We start from the raw sequence: 18939 nt of genomic DNA on the forward strand, positions 1-18939 counted from the left end.
GAGCCGTTTCTGCAGCTGTCAAGGGATCTTGTAGCTGTTGCCCTGGACGGTCTGTGCAGGAGTCATGTCGCAGATGGGGAGAGGATGGGGAGAGGGGCAAAGCACTGAGCAGAGGCTCCGTCACTGAGTGTAAAAAAACTGACAGCAGGAACTGAAGCAGCAAGAAACAGTTTTTATTCAGAAAGTCAAAGATAACATTTCTTGACCCCGGCCTAGAGGCAGCCCAGGGGGAAATCTGTCCTGATCTGCACCCAGTGCGAGTACAGGAAATCTGTGTGCAGACCCTTTGGACATTCCCTCGCTTGTCGTTTGCATCGTGGTGACCTCTTCAGGCCGAGGCAGGGGTAGGAGGGAGGAGGTAGACCAGGGGAACAGGATCAGCACATCATCGGTGTTGCAGCCGTTTCTCAAGAGCTATTTTGGTGCCGCACAGAACCACATCCGTCAAAGAGTGTGTCACGGCTCAGAGCACAGTCACCAGCAATCCGTGGGCTCAGAATAAAGACCCAGCATCACCGAGTGTTTGTAACCCAAATCCTGCTCCCCCCAAATCCTGCTCCCCCCAAATCCTGCTCCCCCCAAATCCTGCTCCCCCCATATCCCGCTCCCCCCATATCCCGCTCCCCCCAAATCCTGCTCCCCCCAAATCCTGCTCCCCCAAATCCTGCTCCCCCCAAATCCTGCTCCCCCAAGCAGGGCCCCTCTCTCCTGTTACTGACTCGCAGCCCAGGACTCCAGATCATTCTCCACCACCCTGTCGTAGCCGTGCCGATCGATACACTCTCCGGTGGTCTCCAGGACGGTCCGCAGCCGGCGGTCCAGTGCCGTGAGGTGGGGCTCAGTCAGGATCGGGGAGAGTCGGTCACTCAGCAATGACTCACGCATGACATCGCTCAGTTTGTAGCTGTCCGTCGCCAGAAGCTGCAAGCGGAGAAAAGTCCTCCTCCGTATCCTGTCCGCAATCAGCAAACAAACATCAAATAGCAACGGGAAAACCACCAGACATATTCCATCTACAATCTCTGCTTTAGCCTTGGGCAGACTGCCCAGCCTGTGACTCCCAGACTGTGGGGGGGGGCGGACAGTGACTGAGGGGGTCACGGGGCAGTGTCTTTGGAGGTCACGGAGCAGTGACCGCGGGGGTCACTGGGCATTAAAAAAAAAATTCGTTCATGGGATGTGGGCATCGCTGGCAAGGCCGGCATTTATTGCCCATCCCTAATTAACCTTGAGAAGGTGATGGTGAGCCACCTTCTTGAACCGCTGCAGTCCATGTGACTGCGGGGGTCGCAGGGCAGCGACTGCAGGGGCGACAGACAGTGTCACTCCTTTAAATGGCCCATCCCATTCAGTAAGAAGGAAACAGTGAAATAAGAATGAAAGTGGTGGAAGAGGCTGCAGGAGGAAGTTTTTTAATCTGGGTGCTGACTGTGGAAGGAGAGCATGGATGGGCCGAAGGGCCTTTCTCACAGGAGTGTCTGATGCTGGAACCATAGAGCGCAGAGTGACAGCACGGGTTCATTCTCAGCCAGACTCGTGTATCTGACCGTGTTACACGGATCCTTCCACTATCAGCTGGACCTCTCTCTCTGGGATGTTCACTTGCCCAGAACTGATGCAGTTCAGTAGAGAAGAAGCAATGAAGCAATGGGTTGTGTTGGAGTGGGAGTTACCTGCAGCATTGCTGGAGAGGGACCAGGATGGAGAGCTCGTCATGTGAGTGTTTCCCAAACCTTGAAAACAAAGGCAGTAATCAGTCGGGTCACTTGTTTCCACAGGCTCGTGTTTCCTGACACAGAAAACACCTTTAACTGTCACCCTCCACATTGGACACACAAACTACTGACATTCAATCCACCAATTCCCATTTAAATGGCTACTTGTGGGAGTCTTCAAAGTGCTGCTGGGAGTGAAGGAGGAACAGGAACCCTGTCCCTTTATTACTGAGTCCTGTCCCTTTATGACTGAGTCCTGTCCCTTGTATTACTGAGACTGGCCTTTTATTATAAGTCCCATCCTTTTATTACTGAGTCCTGTCTCTTTATTACTGAGTCCTGCACTTTTATGACTGAGCCCTGTCCTTTATTATTGAGTACCGTCCTTTCATTGCTGAGTCCCGTGTTTTATTACTGAGTGCTGTCCTTTATTACTGAGTCTTCCCCTTTTATTAGAGTTCTAGCCTTTTATTACCGAGTCCTGTCCTTTATTACTGAGCCGGAACCTTTATTACTGAGTACTGTCCATTTATTACTGACTCCTGTCATTTCATTACTCAGAGAACCCATCCTTTTATTACTCAGTCCCTCCCTTTTTATTACTGTCATATCCCAATATTACTGAGTCCTGCCCTTTTATTACTGAGTCACGTCCTTTTTTTTTTACTGAGTCCTGGCCCTTTAATATTGAGTACTGTCTCTTTATTACTGAGTTCTTCTCTTTTATGACTGAGCTCTGTCCTTTATTACTGAGTCCTGTCCTTTCGTTGCTAAATCCTGTCCTTTATTACTGAGCACTATGCGTTATTACAGAGTCCTGTCCCATTATTACTGAGTCCTGTCCTTTTATTACTAAGTCCTGATGTTTCATTACTCAGAGAACCTACCCTTTTATTACTTAGCCCTCTCCATTTATTACTGAGTCCTGTCCTTTTATTAATGAGTCCTGTCCTTTTATTACTGTGTCCCACCCATTTATTACTGAGTCCCATTCTTTTATTACTGAGTCCTGCTCTTTAATTTATGAGTCTCATCCATTTATTACTGAGTCCCACTGCTTTATTAAAGAGTCCTGTCCTTTTAATAGTGAGTCCTGTTCCTTTATTACTGAGTCCTATCCTTTTATTACTGAGTCCCAGCCTTGTATTACTCAGTTGTATCCCTTTATTACTGAGCCCTGAGCTTTATTACTGAGTCCTGTCCCATTATTACTGAGTCCTGCCCATTTATGACTGAGTCCTGTCATACGAACATACATACGAACATACGAATTAAGAGCAGGAGTGGGCCATTCGGCCCCTCAAGCCTGCTCTGCCATTTGATAAGATCATGGCTGATCTGATTGTGACCTCAACCCTACTTTCCCGTCTACCTACTATAACCTTTGACTCCCTTGTTAATCAGTAATCTATCTAACTCAGCCTTAAAAATATTCAGTGACCCTGCCTCCACCGCTCTCTGGGGAAGGGAGTTCCACAGACTCACGACCCTCAGAGAAAAAAATTCTACTCATCTCCGTCTTAAATGGGAGACCCCTTATTTTTAAACTGTGGCCCCTAGTTCTAGTCTCTCCCGCAAGGGGAAACATCCTCTCAGCATCTACCCCTTCGAGTCCCCTCAGGATCTTATATGTTTCAATAAGATCACCTCTCATTCTTCTAAACTCCAGTGTATACAGGCCCAACTTGTCCAACCTTTCCTCGTAAGATAACCCCCTCGTCCCAGGGATCAGTCGAGTGAACCTTCTCTGAACCGCCTCCAAAGCAATTATGTCCTTTCTTAAATAAGGAGATCAAAACTGCACACAGTATTCCAGATGTGGTCTCACCAATGCCCTGTACAACTGTAGCAAAACATCTCTACTTTTATATTCCATTCCCCTTGTAATAAATGACAACATTCCACTTGCTGTACCTGCATACTAACTTTTTGTGATTCATGTACTAGGACACCCAGATCCCTCTGTACCTCAGAGTTCTGCAATCTCTCTCCATTTAAATAATATACTGCTTTTCAATTCCTCCTGCCAAAGTGGACAAGTTCACATTTTCCCACATTATACTCCATCTGCCAAATTTTTGCCCACTCACTGAACCTATCTATATCCCTTTGCAGGCTCCTTGGGGCTGATTTTCGGATGGCGGAGTGGGTGCATTGGGGCTCCTAAAATCGTAGAAATCTGGAGCGGGTTCGGAGCCCGGCTCCAACCCGCTGACTTCCGGGTTCCCCAGTGATGCGTCCAGGTGCGTGTGCGCCTCCCGAATGTGGGACTCCCACCGGCAATTAAAGCCGGCGGGATGATGATTTACATTGTTTGAGAGATAGTTGAGATACTTGAGGGACCTCATTGAATAGACATTTTGGCAGGGGTGTGACTTTGAAGGATCCTCAGCGTGTTTCCCGTGCTGTGGGAAACACTCCCTGTTGGAGCAGACGTGTTTCAGCCAGCAGCCAGTGGGAGATGCAAAGGATTATTTGACAGGTGGGGGGAAAACCTCATTTATTGCAGCAGGGCACTCTGTCACTTCAGACAAAGATTTGGCAGCAAGACATTTGTGTTTTCACTCAAAATTGTTACTTTCCACTCTAAACTCTGCTGTGCAAACACACTTACCTACTTTGCGGACCCCCTCAAACTCAGACCGTCAGGATGGGGGGCACCATGGCTGCATTCATCACTTCATCCGAGGATGAACAACATCACCAGCCTCGCCAGGCACACCGTCCACCTCCGCCACGTGGAGCTCCACAACACAGTGCTGCACCACAGGTACCTGCACAACAGCAGGGAGGGCAACAACAGAGAGAGCGGTGTCGCAGGAGGCACTACCCTCACCACAGGGTCTACAGACTGAGGCTCAGCTTCCTGGACCTCTCTGAGGAGCAGTGCATACGGAGGCTCAGAGTCAGTCGCCGGATATCACAGACATCTGCAGCCTCCTTCATGCCAAGCTGCTCCCAGCTGGACTGAGCAGCATCTCCTTACCTGTTGCTGTCAAAGTCACCACTGCCCTCAACTTCTTCGCCTCCGGGTCATTCCAAGGTGCTACCTGGGACATCACCGGGGTCTCTCAGTCGTCTGTACACAAGTGCATAAGGCAGGTCACCAACAGCTTGTTTCGCAGGGCCTCGCATTACGTCAACTTCCCCATGGGTGACCTCAGCCAGACGGAGAGGGCAGTGGGATTCCACGCTGTGTCTGGCTTCCCATGGGTGCAGGGTGTAATCGATTGCACCCATATAGCAATACGAGCACCTCCACACGAGGCAGGACTGTTCATCAACAGGAAGGGCTATCACTCCATCAACACTCAGCTCATCTGTGATCACCGCAGGAGATTCCTTCACGTGTGCGCCAGATACCCTGGCAGCTGCCGCGATTCCTTCATCCTCCATCCTCCAGGAGTCCAACATCCCGCCTCTCTTCCACGCACCGAACACCTGCAAGGGCTGACTCCTCGGGGACAAGGAATAGCCCCTGCACTCATGGCTCATGATATCTCTGAGGAACCCCATCACTGAGCAACAGCATCGATATAACGACAGCCACATCGCTACCAGGTCTACAATTGAGCAGGCTATAGGGCTGCTCAAGATGCGCTTCAGGTGCCTTGATCGTTCTGGGGGAGAGCTTCAATACGCACCAGACAGAGTGGGACGCATTATAGTCGTGTGTTGTGCCCTGCACAACATGGCACAACAGAGAGGAGTGCCGCTGGAGGAGGCCCCACCCACATCTGCCACCCACATTGAGGAGGAGGAGGAGGAGGATGAGGAGGAGGCAAAGGAGGAGGAGGAGAAACCCATGGGCAGAACAGCGGCTCACCTGGCTGCTCGTCAGGCCAGGGAGTCACTGATATGTGAACGGTTCTCCTAACATCAGACAGTGTGAAGAGTCCAGTCCTCACCACCTGGATAGAGGAGCGGCCACACCAGCCCCCTCCCACCCCGCACAAAACAGTCCTGCAACTACACATACACTCACTGTAGAGTGACCCAATGGGTGGCATCAAGTGTGGGCATTCGTGGTGAACCTCATGAAAGGGCCTTATTACACAAGCCAGTCAAGAATGGCCAAGACGTGGCAGTAATGGTGACAATAATAATATTTAATGTGCTTTTAACAAAAAGCAAATATAAATAAAAAACATGACAGTCCGTCAAACACCCTTGTGCATCCTCTTCGTGCTCACAAAACCTTCGCCTTTCTCTTCCGACTACTCCCACGTGGTGCTTCCCCTGTGGCTGCAGCAAAGGTAGTGGCAGGTTGCTCTTGTTCATTCCCTGACCGTTTAGATGCTTTGGGTCGACGTCCTCTAGGTTTCGGTGCCTGTGAGGGCCCTTCCACAGACTGCTCCACCTGCACCTGTGCAGGGGCAGACTCGCCCACCTGGAGAGGAGGCAGCATTGAGGGTACTGGTTAAGAGGCGGGCAACGGGTGAGACGTGGGAGCACTCTGAGTGACGTCCCCACTTCCATGTCCCCTTTCGCCATCATCCCTCTCCTGGGCCAGGCCCATATCACTCCTACCACCCTGCTGGACAACAGTTTGGAGGACATGTGTGAAGCCTTGTAAGGCCAGTGCTAGTGTATCTGCCTGCCTGTTAAAGGCGGCAGAAAGTTGTTCACCCTGAGTCTGAAGGGCCATTGTCAGGGCCTGAATGGACTCATTTGTGAGCTTGAAGCTCGATGGAGGCTAGCCTCCCCTCCATCGCAGACATTCCCACACTTACCCACGACACTATCTCAGAGATGCCCTCACGTCCCTGTGACAGTATCTCAGAGATGCCCTCCCTTACCTGTGTCACCATTCCACTTTTGCAGGAGTTGGACTTCTCCATCCTCTGAGCGATTGCGGAGAGTGTGCGTGGCACCTGTTCCAGCACCTCGCAAAGGTGCTGCTGCCCCTCCATCATTCTCCTTTTAAAGGATGGCCCCCAGGGTTCAGCATCTGTGTCCAGCTGAGCAGAGCCTGGAAAAGACGCGGACTCTCCACAGCTGCCCCTGCCACCAGTGCTTGTGTGTGGTAACCCACCATGTGCGACCCCAACTAACTGAGGACCCACCAAGGAGTGAGTATCTGCACTGGTGGATGGCTCGCTCAGATGTGACGGTGCCCCCTCAGAAGCTGGCAGGTCCTCTGAGGAATCGCCCTCCGCCGTCACTGCGGTTGCTGAAGGCCCTGTAAGAGAACAGAAGACAATATTAAGCATGATGACAGATGTTGAGGTGCTGAAGATGGCAAGGCATGTTAATACATTAATTGATATTGTGTGTGCTAAATGTTAAACTTCTGTCACCAGACGTTTGTCGGGTACCAGTCTCGGCATCCCCGACAGACAGGCACTCGAGGGTTCGGCTCAGCTCCAGCGCCTCCTGCTCCGCGTCTGTGGGGACGACGATTTGTTGCGGCCCCCCTCCAGCCCTCACCCTCTCCCGTACATTCTGGGCTCTCTTCTCCTATAAGGGGAGAAAGTACAGACACGTGAGTGAGTGATGGTGACCTGGCCAATCACTGAATGCATTGGTCTGGGTGTGGCTGACCGTGAAAGAGATGCATCAGAGGGTGAGTATGAGACGGAGCCATGACATTGGATGAGGATTGGGTTGAGTGGTAGTGGTGGGCTGAGTAATGGGGAGGTGAGGAAATGCTGAGGAAGTGCAGGTAAGTTGAGGATGAGGTTTGAGTGGGTGTGAGGAGTGATGTGAGAGTAGTGTTGACAGTGTAGAATGAGTTGTGGGGGTGGGGGCGGTGATGTGGGAGACGGAGTGTAGGAGAATGAGTAAGTGTACACACTTTGACTGACCTCGTCAGGTCATTGAAGCGCTTCCTGCACTGGACCCAGGTGCGGGATGTGTTGCTGCTGCTGGTGACCTCTTCTGCCACCTTGAGCCAGGCTTTCTTGGTGGCAGAGGCAGGCCACTTCCTCCCGTCCGCTGGGTAAAAGATATCCCTCCTCCTCCTCACCCCATCCAGTAGGACCTGGAGTGAGGCATCACTGAATCTTGGAGCAGCCTTTCCCCTGTGCTGCTCCATTGTGGTGTGTGGGTGTTTGCTCCAGGAGCAGCCATTGGAGGACTGCCCCTTTAAATAGAGCTCCTCCGGCTGACAGCCTGTGATGCGGGTGTGCAGTCCGCCCGCTGCGCAGCTTTCAGACGGCAAACCCGGAAGCCACGGTAAGTGGCTCCAATTTACTTGTGATCGCGTGGGGAACGGACGGATTTTACTGGGCAGGTTACCCACCCCCCCGACGCCCCCCTGCTGCCATCCCACCTCCCCGCTAATATCGGGGCCCTTATGTCCTCTTCATAACTTACTTTCCTACCTACCTTTGTGTCATCAGCAAATTTAGGAACCAGACATTCGGTCCCTTCATCCAAGACATTGATATAGATTGTAAATAGTTGAGGCCCAGGCACTGATCCCTGTGGCACTCCACTTGTTACATCTTGCCAACCTGAAAATGACCCATTTATGCCTACTCTCTGTTTCCTGCCAGCTAACCAATCCTTTATCCATGCTAATATGTTACCCCCTACACCATGAGCTCTCATTTTGTGTAGTAGTCTTTGATGTGGCATCTTGTCAAATGCCTTCTGGAAATCCCAGTACATCACAGCCACAGGATCCCCTTTATCCAAATTGCTTGTTACTTCCTCAAAGAACTGTAATAAATTAGTCAAACACGATTTCCCTTTCACAAAGCTGTGTTGACTCTGCCTGATTGCATTGTGATTTTCTAAGTGACCTGATATAACCTCCTTAATAATAGATTCTAGCGTTTTCCCTATGACAGATGTTAAGCTAACTGGCCTGTAGTTTCCTGCTTTCTGTCTCCCTCCTTTCTTGAATAGAGGAATTACATTCGCTATTTTCCAATCTGATGGGACCCTTCCAGAATCTAGGGAATTTTGGAAAATTAATACCAGTGCATCTACGATCTCTGCAGCCACTTCTTTTAAGACCCGAGGATGAAGTCCATCAGGACCTGGGGACTTATCAGCTTTTAGTTCTAATATTTTTTTTCAGAACCCTTTCCCTGGTGATTGTAAATGTTTTAAGTTCCTCCCTCCCTTTCACCTCTTGATTCACAATTATTTCTGGCATGTTATTTGTATCCTCTACAGTGAAAACGGACGCAAAATATCTGTTCAGTTCATCCACCATTTCCTTGTTCTCCATTATTAATTCCCCAGACTCACCCTCTAGAGGACCAACACTCACTTTACTTACTCTTTTCCTTTTTAAATACCTGTAGAAACTCTTACTATCTGTTTTTATATTTCTGGCTAGCTTTCTCTCGTACTCTAATTTCTCCCTCCTTATTTTTCTTTTAGTCATTCTTTGCTGATTTTTATATTCTGTCTAATCTTCTGACCTGCCACTAATCTTCCCGGAATTGTATGCTTTTTCTTTCAATTTGATACTATCTTTAACTTCCTTCCTTAGTTAGCCACGGATGTTACGTCCTTCCCCTAGAGTCTTTCTTTCTCACTGCGATGTATCTTTGCTGAGTGTTATGAAATATCTCATTAAATATCTGCCACTGTATCTCTACTGACATATCCCTTAACCTAATTTCCCAGTTCACTTTAGCCAGCTCTGTCTTCATAATTGCCCTTATGCCCTCATAATTGCCCTTATTAAAGTTTAAAACACTAGTCTTAGACTTACTCTTCTCTCCCTCAAACTGAATGCGAAATTCAATCATATTGTGATCACTGCTACCTAAAGGCTCCTTTACAATGAGGCCATTAATTAACCCTGTCTCATTACACATTACCAGATCTAGAACAGCCTGCTCTCTGGTTGGCTCTAGATCGTGCTGCTCTAAGAAACTGTCCCGAAAGCACTCTGTGAACTCATCTTCCAGGCTACCTTTGCCAATCAGATTCTTCCAATCTATATGTAGATTAAAATCACCCATGATTATCGCTGATCCTTTCTCACAAACCCTCATTATTTCTTCCTGTATACCCTGTCCTACAGTGTGGTTACTGTTAGGGGGCCTATAAACTACTCCCACAAGTGACTTCTTGCCTTTACTATTTCTTATCTCTACCCAAACTGATTCTATATCTTGGTCTTTAGAACTAAGGTCATTTCTCTCTATTATACTCATGTCATCCTTAATTAACAGAGCTACCCCTCCACCTTTTCCCAGCTTCCTGTCCTTCCAAAATGTCAAGTACCCTTGAATATTCAGGTTCCAGCCTTTGTCATCTTGCAGTCATGTCTCTGTAATGGCGATCAGATCGTACATATTTATTTCTATTTGAGGTATCAATTCATCCATTTTGTTACGAATGCTACACGCATTCAGATACAAAGGGCGCTAAATTGGGCCGTGCTGCGCCCGTTGTTTCGGCGCTACACGGCCTCTCCGACATCCAAGATGGCGTATTGGATGCGCACTCATGTTTCCTGCGTGACGTGCGCCAGACGCCATCTTGGTATAAGAGTTAGTGCAGCCGCAGATAAGAAATGCTGGAATTATATAAAATAGGGAGAAAATGCCTTCAATCAGTGTGAAACGCTGATTTAAAGTGATAGACACCATTTTGGGACTTAACGCTCAACTCAACGCACAGTCTTAACCCCGACCATCTGAACATGTCTTAGAGTGCCTGGAGGACCCCCCACCAGCGCTATTTAAAGGGACCATGCAGGATTTACAGGTTAGTGGCTGGATTATTGCCTCTGACTGCCGAGACATTTGTAACCGTTTTTGGAGGTCTCCGAGACTTCAATACTAGGACACGGGGACATAGCCTAACATTTAGAGCCAGGACGTGCAGGAGTGAAATTAGGAAATGCTTCTACACGCAAAGGATGGGAGACATTTGGAACGCTCTTCCGCAGACGGCAGTTGATGTCAGCTCACTTGTGAATGTTAAATCTGAGATTGATAGATTTCTGTGAACCAAGGGTATTAAGGGATATGGGGCTAAGGCGGGTATATGGAATTCGGTCACAGGTCCACCATGATCTCACTGAATGGCGGAACAGGCTCGAGGGGCTAAATGCCACGGCCATTTGCTGCCTCTTGATATGCGCCACCTTCTCCTCCAAGAAAGCGGGACATGTGGCTGGGTGATGTGCCTGTCATGGTTGAATAGCTGCTAGTGTGTGTGTGGCCTGTGAGTTGTGGATGGGTGGCTTGAAACAGTGGTAATGTGTAAGGGTGGGAGGAAGCGTCTGATGGGAAGAGTTGAGTACTGATGGAAAGAGTTTGTTGGTATGTGGGTGATGGGGGGGTGTAGTGTGTGGAGCAGTTGGTGGGAGACCCACTTGACAGTTGACCTCACTCACCTTGACCACTCGTGTCAAAGCATTGAACTTCTTCCTGCACTGCATCCATGTTCATGATGCTGTGCGCCTGGAATTGACTTCGTCCCCCGCTGCCTCCCACTGTCTTTTGAGTATATGTCTGGAGGGCCTCTTGCCCCCACACCCCCACTGCGGATATAGAATGTCCCTCCTTCTGTCCACCTCTTGCACCCAAGGTCTCTAGCCCATCAGCAGAGAACCTTGGTGCACGCACTCTCGCAGGCCTGGTACCAACTCAGATCGGCACATTGGTGAGGTCTGGCGAGCAGATTGGAGGATGTGGGATTTAGTAATGCGCAACCTTTATTCAATGTTTTAACATAACTCATCAGTGTGTAAACATAGGGATGGGATCTGCATCTGTGTTTTACGTGTGCGATATCTGATTTCTGTTCAGACTCCATGCAGACAGCAGACTCTGTTATTTTCAGCAAATAACAGGTACCAGCTACCTTTAAGAGATTTCTAAGAAACATCCTCCCTTTAAGAGATGGTGCTCCCTCTGGTGGTGGAAAGTGTGAATTGCATTGATTCCATGTGCGATGCCCGGAGAGGAACACTGATTGCAGGTAAGTGCTCCCATGGGACCAAACTTGCGTCTTGCCTGCCCAGGGTCTGTCGGGCGCGGGGTGCTACCATCGCCCAGAACAGACCCTTACCCAATTTTCCCCCCAAAGTCTTTAGTGCTGTGTCTTTTTACTATATTTGCAACCTCTAGCCTTATCTGCTGGTGCACTCTCAAGTTTGCTCTGTCCCTTCCTGCCACTCTCTGATTATCATTTCCCTTATTGCTACCTTGCTCTCTTGTCTTTTCTTCTTCCTTTGATTTATCACATCTTCCCTTACTTGATCCCTCATCCCCATTATTTAGTTTAAAGTTCTCTCTACCGCCCCAGTTATACGATTCGCCAGAACACTGGCCCCAGCACGGTTCAGGTGAAGCCCGTCCCAACGGAACAGCTCCCTCTTTCCCCAGTACTGGTGCCAGTGTCCCATGAATCAAAACCCGTTTTTCCCACACCAATCATTGAGCCACGAATTTAACTCTCTAATCTTATTTTGCCAATTTGCTCGTGGCTCAGGTAATAATCCAGAGAACCTTTGAGGTTCTGCTTTTTAATTTAGCCCCTAGCTGCTCATACTCCCTAAGCAGAACCTCTTCCCTGGTCCTGTCCTGTCCTTTATTATTGAGTCCCATCCTTTTATTACTGAGGCTTTTCCCTTTTATTACCGAGTCCTGTGTTTTATTACTGAGTCGCATCCTTTTTTTTTACTGAGTCCGGTCCCTTTATTACTGAGTTCTGCCTTTTTATGACTGAGCACTGTCCTTTATTACTGATTCCTGTCCTTTATTACTGAGCCCTGCCAAATTATTAGTGAGTCCTGTCCATTTATTACTGAGTCCTGTCCATTTATTACTGAGTCCTGTCCATTTATTACTGAGTCCTGTCCATTTATTACTGAGTCCTGTCCATTTATTACTGAGTCCTGTCCATTTATTACTGAGTCTCAACCCCTTAGTACTGAGTCCTGTCCCTTTTATTACTGAGTCCTGTCCCTTTTATTACTGAGTCCCACCCCTTTATTACTGAGTCCTGATAACTTATCACTGAGACCTTTTATTACTCAGAGAACCTATCATTTTATTACACAGTCCCTCCCTTTTATTACTTAGCCCTGTCTTTTTATTACTGATCCCTGTCCTTTATTACTGAGTTCCTTAACTTTAATATTGAGCCCTGTCCCGTTATTACACAGTCCTGCCCTTTTATGACTGAGCCCCGACCTTCATTACTGTGTCTACTATAACTATTCCTGAGATTATGACAGTCCTGTCGTTTCATTATTCAGAGTCCATATTCTTTTATTGCTAATTCCTGTCCTTTTATTACTGAGTCCTGCCCTTATATTACTGAGTCCCATCCTTTTATTACTGAGTCCTGCCCAATTATTAATGAGTCCTGTCATTTCATTATTCAGAGAATCTATCCTTTTATTACTCCATCCCTCTCTTTTATTACTTAACCCTGTCCTTTTATTACTGAGTACTGTCCCTTTATTACTGAGACCCGTCCTTTTATTACTGACTCACATAATTTTATTACTGACTCCTGGCCTTTTATTGCCGAGCCTGGTTGATTTATTACCGAGTCCTGTCATTTCATTACACACAGAACCCATTCCTTTATTACTCAGTCCCTCCCATTTATTACTTAGCCCTGTCCTTTTATTATTGTGTCCTGTACTTTTATTACTGAGCCCTGTCCTTTAGTACTGAGCCCTGTCCTTTTATTACTGTAGTCCAGTCCTTTATTACTGAGCCCTGTCCATTTATCACTGAGTCCTGTCCTTTCATTACTCAGAGAACCTATTCTTTTATTACTCAGTACCTCCCTTGTATTACTTAGCCCTGTCCTTTTACTACTGAGTCCTGTCCTTTATTACTGAACCCGGTGTTTCATTCCTGAGTCCCTTAATTTTAATATTGAGCCCTGTCCCGTTATTACACAGCCCTACCCTTTTATGACTGAGCCCTGACCTTCATTACTGTGTCTCCTATTGCTATTCCTGAGATTATGACAGTCCTGTCGTTTCATTATTCAGAGTCCATATTCTTTTATTGCTAATTCCTGTCCTTTAATTGCTAATTCCTGCCCTTTTATTACTGAGTCCTGTACCTTTATTACTGAGTCCTGTACCTTTATTACTGAGTCCTGTACCTTTATTACTGAGTCCTGTCCTTTCATTACTCAGAGAACCTATCCTTTTATTACTCAGTCCCTCCCATTTATTACTTAGCCTTGTCCTTTTATGACTGAGCCCTGACCTTTACTACTGTGTCTACTACTACTATTCCTGAGATTACGACAGTCCTGTCATTTCATTATTCAGAGTCTGTATTTTTTATTACTGATTCCTGTTCTTTTATTACTGAGCCCCGTCTTTTATTAGTGAGTCCTGTCCTTTTATTACTGTGTCGCGTCCTTTTATTACTTAGTCCTGTCCTTTTATTACTTAGTCCTGTCCTTTTATTACTGAGTCCCACCCATTTATGACTGAGTCCCACCCATTTATTACCAAGTTATTACTTGATTAGGGAGAAGCGTTCTGGATTAGGGAGAACATCACGGCAGTAGTGAGAGGGGATATATCCGAGGGTTCGCCCACTGAGTCTATATGGGTAGAACTGAAAAATAAGAAGGGAGAGATCACTTTGATAGGATTGTACTACAGACCCCCAAATAGTCAACGGGAAATTGAGGAGCAAATATGTAAGGAGATTACAGACAGCTGCAAGAAAAATAGGGTGGTAATAGTAGGGGACTTTAACTTTCCCAACATTGACTGGGACAGCCATAGCATTAGGGGCTTGGATGGAGAGAAATTTGTTGAGTGTATTCAGGAGGAATTTCACATTCAGTATGTGGATGGCCCGACTAGAGAGGGGGGCAAAACTTGACCTCCTCTTGGGAAACAAGGAAGGGCAGGTGACATAAGTGTTAGTGAGGGATCACTTTGGGACCAGTGATCATAATTCCATTAGTTTTAAGATAGCTATGGAGAATGATAGGTCTGGCCCAAAAGTTAAAATTCTAAATTGGGGAAAGGCCAATTTTGATGGTATTAGACAGGAACTTTCAGAAGTTGATTGGGAGAGTCTGTTGGCAGGCAAAGGGACGTCTGGTAAGTGGGAGGCCTTCAAAAGTGTGTTAACCAGGGTTCAGGGTAAGCACATTCCTTATAAAGTGAAGGGCAAGGCTGGTAGAAGTAGGGAACCTTGGATGACTCGGGAGATTGAGGCACTAGTCAGAAAGAAGAAGGAGGCATGTGACATGCATAGGCAGCTGGGATCAAATGTATCCCTTGAAGAGTATAGTGATTGCCGGAGTAGAGTTAAGAGAGAAATCAGGAGGGCAAAAAGGGGACATGAGATTGCTTTGGCAGATAAGGCAAAGGTGAATCCAAAGAGCTTCTACAAATACATAAAGGGCAAAAGAGTAACTAGGGAGAGAGTAAGGCCTCTTAAGGATCAACAAGGTCATCTACGTGCGGAACCACAAGAGATGGGTGAGATCCTAAATGAATATTTCGCATCGGTATTTACGGTTGAGAAAGGCATGGATGTTAGGGAACTTGGGGGAAATAAATAGTGATGTCTTGAGGAGTGTACATATTACAGAGAGGGAGGTGCTGGAAGTCTTAACGCGCATCAAGGTAGATAAATCTCCAGGACCTGATGAAATGTATCCCAGGATGTTATGGGAGGTTAGGGAGGAAATTGCGGGTCCCCTAGCAGAGATATTTGAATCATCGACAGCTACAGGTGAGGTGCCTGAAGATTGGAGGGTAGCAAATGTTGTGCCTTTGTTTAAGAAGGGCGGCAGGGAAAAGTCTGGGAACTACAGACCGGTGAGCCTGACATCTGTAGTGGGTAAGTTGTTAGAGGGTATTCTGAGAGACAGGATCTACAGGCATTTGGAGAGGCAGGGACTGATTAGGAACAGTCAGCATGGTTTTGTGAGAGGAAAATCATGTCTCACAAATTTGATTGAGTTTTTTGAAGGGGTAACCAAGAAGATAGATGAGGGCTGTGCAGTAGACGTGGTCTACATGGACTTTAGCAAAGCCTTTGACAAGGTACCGCATGGTAGGTTGTTACATAAGGTTAGATCACACGGGATCCAAGGTGAGGTAGCCAATTGGATACAAAATTGGATTGACGGCAGAAGACAGAGGGTTGTTTTTCAAACTGGAGGCCTGTGACCAGCGGTGTGCCTCAGGGATCGGTGCTGGGTCCGCTGTTATTTGTTATTTATAGTAATGATTTGGATGAGAATTTAGGAGGCATGGTTAGTAAGTTTGCAGATGACACCAAGATTGGTGGCATTGTGGACAGTGAAGAAGGTTATCTAGGATTGCAACGGGATCTTGATAAATTGGGCCAGTGGGCCGATGAATGGCAGATGGAGTTTAATTTAGATAAATGTGAGGTGATGCATTTTGGTAGATCGAATCGGGCCAGGACCTACTCCGTTAATGGTAGGGCGTTGGGGAGAGTTATAGAACAAAGAGATCTAGGAGTACAGGTTCATAGCTCCTTGAAAGTGGAGTCACAGGTGGATAGGGTGGTGAAGAAGGCATTCGGCATGCTTGGTTTCATTGGTCAGAACATTGAATACAGGAGTTGGGATGTCTTGTTGAAGTTGTACAAGACATTAGTTAGGCCACACTTGGAATACTGTGTACAGTTCTGGTCACCCTATTATAGAAAGGATATTATTAAACTAGAAAGAGTGCAGAAAAGATTTACTAGGATACTTGATGATTTGACTTATAGGGAGAGGTTGGATCGACTGAGACTTTTTTCCCTGGAGAGTAGGAGGTTTAGGGGTGATCTTATAGAAGTCTATAAAATAATGAGGAGCATAGATAAGGTGGATAGTCAAAATCTTTTCCCAAAGGTAGGGGAGTCTATAATGAGGGGACATAGATTTAAGGTGAGAGGGGAGAGATACAAAAGCGTCCAGAGGGGCAATTTTTTCACTCAAAGGGTGGTGAGTGTCTGGAACGAGCTGCCAGAGGCAGTAGTAGAGACGGGTACAATTTTGTCTTTTAAAAAGTATTTGGACAGTTACATGGGTGAGATGGGTATAGAGGGATATGGGCCAAATGCAGGCAACTGGGACTAGCTTAGTGGTATAAACTGGGCGACATGGACATGTTGGGCCGAAGGGCCTGTTTCCATGTTGTAAACTTCTATGATTCTATAAGTCCTGTCACTTTATTACTGAAACCCGCCCTTTAAATATTGAGTCCTTTTATTACCAAGTCCCTATTACTGAGTCATGTCCTTTGTTACTGATTCCAGTCCTTTATTACGGAGTTCTATCCATTTATTACTGAGTCCCATTGTTTCATCATTCAGAGACCCTATCCTTTTATTACTGATTCCCGTCCTCGTATTACTGAGCCCTGTCCTTTATTACTGAGTCCTGCCCTTTAATTACTGAGTCCTGTCCATTCATTACTGAGTCCTGTCCATTCATTACTCAGAGGCCCAATCCTTTTATTAGTCAGCCATATCCTTTTATTACCAAGTCCCGTCCTTTTATTACTGAGCAATGTCCTTTATTACTGAGCCCTGTGTTTTATTACTGAGTCCCGTGCATTTATTACTGACTCCAGTTCTTTTATTATTGAGTCCTACCCTTTTAGTACTGCGTCCCGACCTTTTCATACTGCGTCCTGTCCCTTTATTACTGAGTCCCCTCCTTTTATTACTGAGCCCTGTCCTTTAGTGCTGAGCGCTGTGTTTTATTACTGAGTCCTGTCTTTTTGATACTTAGTCCCATCCTTATATTTCTGAGTCCCGTCCTTTTGTTACTGAGCCCTGTCATTTTATTACTGAGTTCTATCCTTTTATTACTGAGTCCCATCCTTTTGTTACTGAACCTTGTTCTTCATTACTGAGTGCTGTCATTTTATTACTGAGTCCTGTCTTTTTATTACTGAGCTGTGTATTTTATTACTGAGCACAGCCCTTTTATTACCCAAACCCTTTTCTTTTATTACTGAGACCTGTCCCTTTATTACTAAGCACAGCCCTTTTATTGCCCAAACCCTTTTCTTTTATTACTGAGACCTAACCCTTCATTACTGAATCCCGTCCTTTTATTACTATGTCCCATCCTTTTGTTACTGAGCCCTGTAGTTTATCACTGAGCCCCGTCATTTTATTACTGAGCCCTGTCCATTTATTACTGAATTCCGACCTTTTATTACCCACGCCCTGTCCTTTTATTACTGAGTCCCGTCCTTTTATTACTGAGCTGTCTTTTATTACCCACACCCTGACCTTTTATTACTGATATCTGGCCTTTTATTACTACGTGGTACTGAGTCTCAGTGACGGTCACAGTGGGACTGACTGACCCAAACAATCGCTGGTGTTTGCCCACTCAGAGTCTCTCACCCTCGGCCATTGTCCAAGTGGAGGAGGAAGCTATCATTCGCAAAGTCCTGGAACGTTTCATAGTGATGTCGGTCCATATTCCCTGCAGAATGAACAGAAGGACCAGGAGGCTGGTTAGTCCTGACTGGGACCCGAGAGCCATAAAGAAAGATAGGCTGGTCGGCACTCTGAGAATTACTGTCACAGAGCAACCTCCGGGCCCTTCCGCGCCCGGCCCTTCCGTGCCCAATGTGGGTTTATGTTATTCTGTGCAATAATCCAGGACAAACAGAGTGAGAGAGACACAGACTGGGGCAGGAGAGACAGAACGGGCAAACTGACAGAGAGACAGGCACACACACAGGCAAACAGGCAGAGAGAGACAGGCACACACAGGCAAACAGAGAGAGAGAGAGAGAGAGAGATAGGCAGACTGTCACCTGGCTCCTTCCAATGATCTTCTACTAAGCTCCAAGGTACATTAACGTCAGTCTCACTGCCAGTGTTTAACTCCGACACTGGGAGCTGCAGTCTGCTACAGGCAGGACTGCAGATATTTCTGCATTTATACAATGGCTCTCTGATTTATTTCATTCATTCTCAGGATGTGGGCATAGCTGAAAAGGCTGGCATTTATTGCCCATCCCCGAGTTGCCTCGAGAAGGTGAGCCGCCTTCTTGAACCGCTGCAGTCCGTGTGGTGAAGGTTCTCCCACAGTACTGTTAAGTCGGGAGTTCCAGGATTTTGACCCAGCGACGATGAAGGAACGGCAATATATTTCCAAGTCGGGATGGTGTGTGACTTGGAGGGGAACGTGCAGGTGGTGTTGTTCCCATGTGCCTGCTACCCTTGTCTTTCTAGGTGGTAGAGGTCGCGGGTTTGGGAGGAGCTGTTGAAGAAGCCTTGGCGAGTTGCTACAATGCATCTCTCAGGTTTCCTTG

At 47.0% G+C, this 18939-nt stretch overlaps 1 protein-coding gene across 2 annotated transcripts in view; it reads right to left on the reverse strand.

The window, feature by feature from the left end:
• Positions 1-678: 678 nt before the first annotated feature.
• The window catches only part of LOC137305764 (extracellular serine/threonine protein kinase FAM20C-like), a 55327-nt gene continuing 37066 nt past the window's right edge, over positions 679-18939 (reverse strand). For both annotated transcript variants that reach the window (XM_067974715.1, XM_067974714.1), the window contains 3 exons: positions 18020-18101; positions 1674-1733; positions 679-952 (listed from right to left, as the gene is read on the reverse strand). In XM_067974715.1, the coding sequence (XP_067830816.1) occupies positions 712-952; positions 1674-1733; positions 18020-18101 (383 nt within the window). In that variant the 3' untranslated portion in view covers positions 679-711. The remainder of the gene's footprint in view (positions 953-1673; positions 1734-18019; positions 18102-18939) is intronic.

Source organism: Heptranchias perlo, chromosome 40 (assembly GCF_035084215.1).
Source record: "Heptranchias perlo isolate sHepPer1 chromosome 40, sHepPer1.hap1, whole genome shotgun sequence".
NCBI classification, from domain to species: Eukaryota; Metazoa; Chordata; class Chondrichthyes; order Hexanchiformes; family Hexanchidae; genus Heptranchias; species Heptranchias perlo.